At 36.2% G+C, this 10,819-nt stretch overlaps 1 protein-coding gene across 1 annotated transcript; it reads left to right on the top strand.

Annotated features, from left to right (window-relative positions):
• Positions 1 to 323: 323 nt before the first annotated feature.
• On the top strand, positions 324 to 761 carry LOC114336493 (uncharacterized). Its single transcript, XM_028286867.1, has one exon. It carries the CDS (start codon positions 324 to 326, stop codon positions 759 to 761), a length of 438 nt encoding a protein of 145 aa, XP_028142668.1.
• Positions 762 to 10,819: the final 10,058 nt, after the last annotated feature.

Raw genomic sequence — 10,819 nt, 5'->3', positions numbered from 1 at the left:
ATGTCGATAAATTAGTCTTCAACGTAAAACCACAGACATGTATTTTTTTCAGGATAATCACAGCAACCACCCGGCGCCGACACACCACCACACTCGCAAAAAATAACAAACCCTCTTTCGAGCAATATTCACGCTATTTTACCAACACAAATAAATATATTATTGACAAGTTGTTGTTTTTACATTTATTTTAATTTAAGTTAATCGTTGCCGAACACACGTCGGAATATTGGTGACCCCGCGAATAAATAAAACGACGTGAATTTTTTTAAATAGTGTTGATAATATTCTCTTGTCGGTTTTAAACACAGTAAAAATCGAAAATGACGGACGGTGCCAGTTCTTCAGTGCTTCAGGATATCAGTGCTTCAGGAGTCGACCGAATTTCAGTTAAAATCCCACCGTTTTGGCCCAACGATCCCGAAATTTGGTTCCTGCAAGTGGAAAGCCAATTTACACTGGCAAACATAACAAGTAACTCAACAAAATTTAACTACATAGTTGCCAATCTCGAAACAGCTTACATCTCAGAAGTTAGGGACATCATTGTGTCACCACCAGCTACAGAGAAGTATGTAAAATTAAAAGCAGAGCTTATAAAGAGACTTAGTGCATCACAGCAACAAAAAATCAAGAGATTACTTGAGCATGAAGAACTGGGCGATCGAAGACCTTCCCAATTCTTAAGGCATTTACAGTCTTTAGCAGGCACAACAGTACCAGACAATATTGTTGTAATCCTAGCTGGGTTCAGGGATTAAGTGAATTATTAGGGTGTTTTAACAAGTTTATTTAAAACTCTTAATAAACTAAGGTATAAAATTGAATCTTAAAAACCAACGTGACAAAAATAATGACAAAACTTCTAATTGACAAAAATACTTAACTGTCAGATCCATTAGTAGTCTGACTTACTAACTTACGCCTAATGCTAAGGTGATTCATAACACCACCCCCTTCTTTCAGGCTGTTCGGCCCGAACAGTACCTAAATGGACCAGGTCGGTGGATTCTGCCCTTCATAAGGACACAGTCTCTCTAGGTGGACGACCTTCGGCTTAGTTCGTGGCGTCAGTTGCACCCTATACGCAAGGCCGTTTATCTTCTTAATAACCAGATACGGTCCCTCCCAGGGCCGCTGCAACTTGGACCTTTCCTTCTCTTTGGTTGATAGAGCCAAACTGCATCACCTTCCTTGAATCTAACAAGTGTGGATTTCTGATCGAACCTAACCTTCATCCGGTCACTGGTGTTGCAGCTTGTTCCTGGCGAAATCGTGGACCTTAACCAGTCGATCCTTTAGGCAGCTGACATACTCGGGGAGTGTCTCTTGAACCGCCTCTCCGTCTGTAGATTACTATGTAGGATATCGATGGGAAGCCTCATCTCTCGACCAGCTAACAGCATTGCTGGAGTGTAACCAGTTGCATCATGTTGGGAACTTCGGTATGCTAGGAGAAACAGAGGCACCAGTTTGTCCCAGTCTCTCTGGTTTTCGTCTACAAACAGGGACAGGTAGTTGTTGATGGTCCGGTTATGTCTTTCTACCATGCCGTCGGATTGAGGACGGAACGGTGTTGTTCTGGTCTTCTTAATTCCTAACAAAGCCATCATGGTCTTCCAAACTGCCGATTCGAAGTTGTGACCCTGGTCAGAATGAAGCAGAAGTGGAACACCATGTCGGGAAACGACATTCTCAAGCAGAGCTTCACCAACTGTGAGTGCTTCTTGGTTGGGTAGTGCAACTACTTCAGGCCATTTGGAAAAATAATCCATAGCAACCATCAAATATTTATTTCCTGATGTTGTCTCTGGAAATGGTCCCAAAATGTCTTCAGCAACTCGTTCCCATGGAGTTCCAGTAATATATTGTTGGAGTTTTCCCCTAAGTCTTGTTTTGGGTCCCTTCTTGGATGCACACAGGTCACATCGTTTGCATCATTCTTCTACATCTTGCCGACAATGAACCCAATAATACCTCTCACGGACTCTAGGCAGATTCCTATTGATTCCAAAATGCCCCCCGGAGCGACTATCGTGGAGTTCTGCCAGCACGTCCTTAACACATGACCTTGGAAGAACAACTTGGGGCACTGTTCTTGTTCCATCTGGACTCTCCCATTTACGAGTGATGATGTCATCTCTTAGACACAAGGAGTCCCACTGAAGCCAATAGCCCTTCACTGCTTGCCCATATTTTGCAATCTCCTGCCACTGCGGTTTAGCTCCGTTGTCCAGCCACTCCCGAACTATTTTTAGATCTGTATCTTCCTTCTGTTCAGCCTCAAGGTTTTCTAGAGATTCTTCGTCACTTCTATCCTCTATGGTTTTCAACTGTAGAATCTGGCTCTCTCGCTCTTCTTGGCGCTCGCAGAATCGACAGTTCCTCCCTTTGCATGGTCTTCTCGAGAGACCGTCGGCATTTCCATGACTTCTTCCCGCTCGGTGACGAATTTCAAAATCATAGGTCTGTAGTTTCTCCAGCCACCGAGCTATCTGGCCTTCAGGTGTCTTGAAATTGAGAAGCCATTGCAAGGCAGAATGGTCGGTTCTTATAAAGAATTTTCTGCCATAGAGGAACGAATGGTAGTGTTCTACTGCTTTGACGACTGCCAATAACTCCTTTCTTGTGACACAGTAGTTTCTTTCTGCTTTTCCCAGCGTTCATCGCCCTCTTGTACTTGGGAAAGCACCGCCCCGATGCCATTTTGAGAAGCATCTGTATCAAGCACGAAAAGACCCTGTTCTATCGGATATGGCAAGATTGGAGCCGTAGTCAATTTATGTTTAAGTGTGGTGAAGGCAAGCTGGCACTCTGGTGTCCAGTCAAATGACAGCTTTCTCTCAGTCAGATTACAGAGAGGTTTGGCAATCTTACCAAAATCTTTCACGAAGCTACGATAGTAACTGCAAAGGCCAAGGAAGCTTCGGATATCATGTTTGTTTCTTGGTGTGGGCCATTCCTGTACTGCTTTTATTTTCGCCTGATCTGATGCAACTCCTGAGGATGAAATTACATGTCCAAGGAAACTAACTTTTTCTTGGAAGAGCTCGCACTTCTTGGCATTTACTTGTAGGTGAGCGTTCCTTAGTCTGGTAAAAACTTCTTTCAAATTGGCAAGATGTTCGTCGAAATCTTCTCCGATGACCATAATGTCGTCGAAGTATACCAAACAGATTTTCCATGTAGGTTCTCTAAGTACTAGCTCCATTAAACATTCAAACGTGGCAGGTGCATTACACAATCCGAATGGCATCACTTTGAATTGGTAGAGCCCATTTCCAGTAGAAAATGCGGTCTTCTCTCTGTCTTCAGGGTGTACTGCAACTTGCCAATAACCGCTTTTGAGGTCCACAGTGGAAAACCATTTCGACTCAGCCAAGGCACTAAGTGTATCATCAATACGGGGCAGTGGATAGCTGTCCTTCTTGGTAACGCTATTAGTCTCCTGTAGTCGACACAGAACCGCGTGGAGCCATCTTTCTTGGTTACAAACACCACTGGAGAAGACCAGGAGCTACTCGACTCTTCGATGACATTCTCCTTCCGCATATCTTCAAGGATGGCAAAAGCTTCTTTTTATTTTGCAAATGGAAGACGTCTTGGTGCCTGTCTTATGGGGTTGGAGTTGTCAGTGTTTATCCGATGTTGGACTAAGTCAGTGCGGCTAGTTATTTCTCCTTTAAAGAAGATGTCACTTTCGTTCTTGATGAACTCTTCTGCTTTTTGGTATTCATCTTCAGAGAGATGTCCCCATGATTTCTTAAGATTTTCCAAAATTTCAGTGGAGGGTTGGTGTGTACTGCTAGCTGTTGGCACGTTTTCTTCTATTCTGGTCACTCTTACAACTGGCTTGCATATTCCAAGCACTTGGCCCTTTTTGAAGGTAATTTTATTGCCATTTGGGTTGACAACCCTTACTGGAACGGTCTGCTTATTCCTATCTACCAAACATCTGGCCACAATGACGCCCTCATGAATCTGCTCATCTGGTTCTAATAACATGGCTCCCAGCCACCAGATGCACCAATTTGTGCGACCACGATCTTTTCGCTGTTAGGAGGGATCTTCGTGTCTTCTGCTACTAACATATTTAGCCCATTTTGCTGCTTTCTAGAGGACAGTAAAATTTCTTCATTGCTGACTACTAAGGTCCTGTGTCTGACATCTACAATAAACCCGTGTTCGGAAATAATGTCGACACCTAGGATGAACTCGTCTACGATGTCGGCTATTAGGACCACTACTTCTATCTCGACGTGTCCCAGCTCTATTTTTACGCATCTCTCCCCATAAACAGTTATGTTTTCGCCTGTCGCTGTCTCTAGTATGGGAGGTTTCGATATTGGTCTTATAGATGACTGGACCAGGAAACGTTTACTCATAACTGACCTAGTTGCCCCAGTATCGATGGTAAAACTGCATCTGTGGCCATTGAGATATCCATCGGTAACTAAGCTATCGCTCCTTCGTCTTATTGTGGATATTGAGAATCTGGGAGCTTGGGACAGGTCAGCCAACGTGCGCCCCTTGACGTTGACTTCTTTCAGTTTTCCGAATTGCGTTGATATTGTGGAGGTTGCCTACTGTCCTCTGATCTTGTACGTTGTCTGCAATCACGTTGAAGGTGGCTAAACATTCCACAATTATAACACCTTCGGCGCCCCTGACGTTTTTGCTTCAAAGATTCAGCTATAGGGCCAAGATATTTTTCGAATTGGGCGGCCAACACGTGGGACAACGTATTTAGATCGCCTTCTTCCACTTCAGCAACACCTCTTATTTGATGGACTTTGCGTTGATGGCAGGACACATTCTTCACGGCTTCGTACTCCAATGCTGCGACAATAGCGTCCTTCAATATTTGGTAGCGTCCTCTTCCTAGTCGTAATGTCTGCTGGAGGTCTACATCGCGCAGGCCATCAAGGAAACATTGGATGGTAAACTGGTGTAAAAACTCTTCAGGGGCTTCGGGCCAAGCAAGTCGTGCCATCTTTTCTACTTCTGCTCCGTATTTTTGCACAGATTCGTTGGAGCCTTGGATACACACTTTTAGTTGGCTCTGGTATACTTGCTTCAAATATTGGCTGCCGTATCTTAGTTCTAGAGCCGATACGACAGTCTCATATTTCTTTTGTGCGTCCTCTGGAATGTTTTGAAGGATTTCTACAGCCTTACCTCGAAGTGCTAATATGAGAGCAGTTGCCTTCTGTTCATTTGTCCATCCATTATTTTGTGCAGCAGCTTCGAATTGTCTTCTATACACTGGCCGGGAGATCTCGCCGTCAAATGTAGGAGGCTTAATTATTCCGTTGACAGGGGAACAAATCACTTCTGGTATACCTTCAACTTTCAGTTTCTGGGACTTTTCAATTTCTACGCGGATATTTTCATGAATTCTCGTTACCTCATCGTGCCTTTTTTCTACTAGGCCTCTTGTTACTTAAATCCCTTTAATCATGTATTCTTTTGTCTCTTCGATTTCTTTTTTCATATCTTCTTTCGTCTCTTTGATTTCTTTTTTCATATCTTCTTTTGTCTCTTCGATTTCTCTTTTCATATCTTCTTTACTCACTTTTAAAGTCTCTATTTTTGAGATAAGTGTCACAAGCAACTCTCGGTCTTCCTGGCGACGTAAATTTTCATTTTCTTTTTCTTCTTGGCAACGTTTGTCTTCATTTTCTTTTTCTTCCTGCCGACGTTTTTCCATGGCGCCAATCATGTCTCTAATTTCTTCCATCGTCTCACTTCTTGTTTTCACCATACAAATTCTCTTAATCCCACTTTACTCCTGACACCAATTGTTGTAATTCTAGCTGGGTTCAGAGAGTAAATGAATTATTAGGGTGTTTTAACAAGTTTATTTAAAACTCTTAATAAACTAAGGTACAAAATTGAATCTTGTTGTTGTTTGTTTGTTTGGGTTTATATGACTGCGGACACTAAATCCATTCGCCAATTTTACTATTTTTTATTTTATTAGTCATTTTTTCGTATCTTATCCTAAAACTAATACTAATATAATAAACAATTCTACTAATAAATTTTTTTTAATAATTTTTGATATATTTTTTTTTATTTATTTTTTTCTAAATGATGTTCTCAGAGTTCCACAGCAAAAACTGCAACATTCTTCTTTAGCCCTCTACTTAATTCGAAAGCTATTTTACTATGGACTGTCCAAGTTCGTCATTCATTTTTATCTACATATTTTTTTTTATATTTTTTTAATTATTATATTTTTTTTTTATTTTTTTTTATTATTTTTTTTAAATTTTTTTTCTTTTCTTTTCTTTTTCTTTTAACATATAACAATTTACAAGAAATACTTACTCTATATTTTACAATTACAATTTAAGCTGCATCTAAAATATGTTTATACAATAGTCGGTATACCAACTCATTATTTTCTAATGTTAATAAATAATTTAAATTAATGGGATGGTGGACATCAGTCAAAGAATACAGTGGATTTAAAAACATATTAACTTTATTAGAGATAAGAGAACAGGTCAAAATTTTGTGTTGTAGATTGCCCAACTGTCCACAAATACATTGTGGACTATCAGCTATATTAATTTTAAATAAATATGATGGAGTAAGACAGTGGTCAAATCTCATTCTGCATATGGTTCTTGTCATATCTTTTGTCGACTTCATTTTAGAAAACCCAGGTTTATCCGTTATATAGTTTCTGATTGATCTGTAGTGGTTTCCTGTATTTACGTTTTCATCTATATACCTTTCTTTTCATTCTTTCTTAATCTCTTTGAATAAATTTGATTCAATATCTTTTGGCGTACAAAGATAATGGGTTAATACTCCTTGTGTCACCGCGTTTTTAGCCAATTCATCTACCATTTCATTTCCAGTTATTCCACAGTGGCTTTTAACCTATGCCAACTTAACACACTTTCCTTGTTGCTGAAGTTCTTTAATTTTATTTATGATATATAATTCAATGTAGTTCACTTTTGATTTAGGATTTATAGCACTCATTTTACTAAGAGAACTTTTACTGTCACTAAAAATTATAAACTTTGAATGATTTATATTAGATAAATATTTTAGTGCTTCCATTATCGCTATTAATTCAGCTGTGTATATACTCATAATAGAATTTAGTTTAAACATTTTACTAATTTTATTACTGCTATCCCAATAGGCACACCCCACACCTTCAATATTTTTTTATGCATCTGTACAGGGTGTAACGAAAATACAGGTCATAAATTAAATCACATATTCTGAGACCAAAAATAGTTCGAATGAACCTAATTTACTTTAGTACAAATATGCACATAAAAAAAGTTACAGCCCTTTGAAGTTACAAAATGAAAATCGATTTTTTCGAATATATCGAAAACTGTTAGAGATTTTTTATTGAAAATGGACATGTGGCATTCTTACGGCAGGAACATTTTAAAAAATAATTATAGTAAAATTTGTGCACCCCATAAAAATTTTATGGGGGTTTTGTTCCCTTAAACCCCCCCAAACTTTTGTGTACGTTCCAATTAAATTATTATTGTGGTACCATTAGTTAAATTCAATATTTCTAAAACTTTTTTGCCTCTTAGTATTTTTTCGATAAGGCAGTTTTTATCGAGTTGCGGCTTCTTTTTTAATATGTTTACATAAAAATTTTATGGGGATTTTGTTCCTTTAAACCCCCCAAATATTTGTGTATGTTCCAATTAAACTTTTACTGCGGTACCATTAGTTAAACACAGTGTTTTTAAAACTTTTTTGCCTCTTTGTATTTTTTCGAGAAGGCACTTTTTATCGAGATATTACTTCTTTTTTAATATGGTTCAAAATATACTTAAAAATGTAAATCATAAATAAATTTTCATATTATTACAAAGTCTCCATAATCGTACTTAGCCATATACAAAAATATGGTGGATTTGAAAAATATTCAAAATATCTCGATAAAAACTGACTTTTCGAAAAAGTACTAAGAGGCAAAAAATTTTTAAAATATTGTGTTTAACTAATGGTACTACAATAATAATTAAATTGGAACGTACACAAAAGTGTGGGGGGTTTAAAGGAACACAACCCCCATAAAATTTTTATGGGGTGTCCAAATTTCACTATAATTTTTTCTTAAGATACTACTACCATAAGAATGCCACATGTCTATTTTCAATAAAAGATCTCTAATAATTTTCGATATATTGGAAAAAATCGATTTTCATTTTGTAACTTTAAAGGGCTCTAACTTTTTTATGTGCACATTTGTACTAAGGTAAGTTAGGTTTAATCGAACTATTTTTGGTCCCAGAATATGTGATTAAATTTATGACCTCTATTTTTGTTACACCCTGTATATAGCATACAATAATCTTTGAACATTTATGAACTGTCGGAGATAAACACTAATTTTCTTAAAGATAGAGGCAAATTGCTATAGTCCCTTAAAAAGCATACCTGAACTTGTTCCATAGTATTAAAGTCGATATTATAATTTGGGTGTATGTCATATTTATAAAGTTGTTTATCATATATTATTTTTGAATATAAATCTACTATATTTAGAGTTTTCTTTTTTATCCAATATTTTTCTGTCAAGTCTGCTAAAAACAGTTGATGTATTTTGGAAATTAAACTTGCCTTTTTTCATACAATCTAACTAAAAGGCTGATGCCAAGTTTTTTTCGTCTTATATCCATCGGTATTTCACAGCATTCAACTTGTGGATTATTTATCGGTGTACTTCTTAGGGCTCCTATACACAATCTAAGGGATTTATTATTGATTTTGTCTATTTTATTTAAATAACACTGTGATGCGTCACTGTATAATATTGATCCGTAGTCGAATATAGCTCTTATATTATTTTTAAATAACAACAAAGAAATATTTGGATCTGCTCCCCAACGTAAGTGTGATACGAATCGAAGAAGGTTTATTCCTTTTTCTGTTTTTTTAACTATATGGTCTATATGTTCTTTCCAGAGAAGCTGTCTATTCAGAGTAATACCCAAATATTTAACATAACTTTGTACAGGATAGGATATATTGTTTATTAAGATGTGATTGGGTATTTCTTTTCGTTTTCTTGTAAAAATACATAATTTGGTTTTGGAATCAGATATATTGAGTCCATGTAATTCACTCCATATTTTAATATGTTTGTCTCCTTCTTCAATGGATTTGACTGCATTTTCTATTTTAATGTTTTCTTGATAAATAACTATATCATCTGCAAATTGTAAAATTTTTGTTGAGTTTAAATTTTTTTCTATATCAGAAGTGTAAATTAAATATAACAAAGGGCTTAATATTCCTCCTTGAGGTAAACCACCCATCGCTATTCTTGGACCAAATGTGTTATTATTTACCGATATATAAATTCGTCTACAGTCATACAATTTTATTATTTTTTGACAGAAACATTTTGGCAGACCTATTTGTATCATTTTGTTATATAGTATATTTAAATTAACGTTGTCGTATGCTGCTTCGACATCTAATAAAAGAGCTATTACTGAAGAATTTTTCGTAAACGCTAAATTGACATCTGTTACCAAATGGCTCACTGCTTCCACAGTAGAATGATTTTTTCGAAATCCAAATTGTGTTTGTGATAATTTATTGTTTTTTTCTAGCCAACTTTCGAGCCTAAGTTTTATCATTCTTTCCAGTGTTTTTGTTATGCAGGAGCTCAATGAAATACCTCTATAAGATTCTGCTGAATCAGGATTCCGATTTGTTTTGAGAATAGGAATCACCCGGTACTCTCTCCAGTTATCTGGAATATCTTCTGATAGCCATATTTGATTAAAAAATTTTAATAGTGTTTCTTTTCCTTTTTGATGTAAATTGGCCAACATAATATAATGTACATTATCTATACCTGGAGAAGTATTTTTCTTATTCTTAAGGCTTATTTCTAATTCACAGAAACTAAATGGAACTGAAAGTGGATGGTTAGAATTTTTCCTTTCCATTACATTAATTTTTGAAAATATATTATCTGGACATAATTTTCTTAAAAACTCCTCAACCCATTCTCCTTCCGTCACAGGATTTACTTGTGATTTAAAAATGTTTTGTAATCGTTTGGCTTGATTCCACATATCTTTAATTGGTGTATTTTTGTTTAAAGTTTTACAAAAATTTCTCCATGCATTACACTTACTCTCTAATACAACTTTTTTGGTTTTTGCTACACATTTATTATAATTTATATAATTTTGTATATTAGACTGTAGTTTAAACTTGCGTAAAGCTAGTTTTTGTTCTTGTATTACCTTTTTACAATTGTCATTCCACCAAGTTCTTCTAAATCGTGGATTAGTCCCTGTTCTCTTCTCCGGTATACATATCTTACAATATTCGTTTAATTTATTTAAAAATTGTTGGTAACTTATATTATTATCAATTTCCATGAAATTATCAGTGATAGAAGAGAAAAGAGACCAATCCGCTTTATTTATGTTCCACTGGAATTTTGTATTTACACATTCCGCTTTATTAACATTAATATTTGACTTAATAACAATAGCAAAATGGTTTGATCCTAATGTCTCGTCCACAACATCCCAATCGAAAAAATGACTAATATTTGCTGAGAATATTGTAAGATCTATTGCAGATTTATTATTGCTATTCGGTCTACGCATCAAAGTTTCTTTACCATTATTTAAAATTACAAGATTACAGTCCTCAATAGCTTCTAAGAGATTTTTTCCTATAGTGTCTACAGTACTACAACCCCAAACATAATTGTGGCTATTAAAATCACCACAAATGATAAAAGGCTTCTCTAGACTATTAAAAAACTTTTTCCATTCATTTACTGTGATTT

The sequence above is a fragment of the Diabrotica virgifera genome, chromosome 8, assembly GCF_917563875.1.
Source record: "Diabrotica virgifera virgifera chromosome 8, PGI_DIABVI_V3a".
Taxonomy (NCBI): domain Eukaryota; kingdom Metazoa; phylum Arthropoda; class Insecta; order Coleoptera; family Chrysomelidae; genus Diabrotica; species Diabrotica virgifera.
This window is presented reverse-complemented; position numbering and strand designations above follow the sequence as displayed.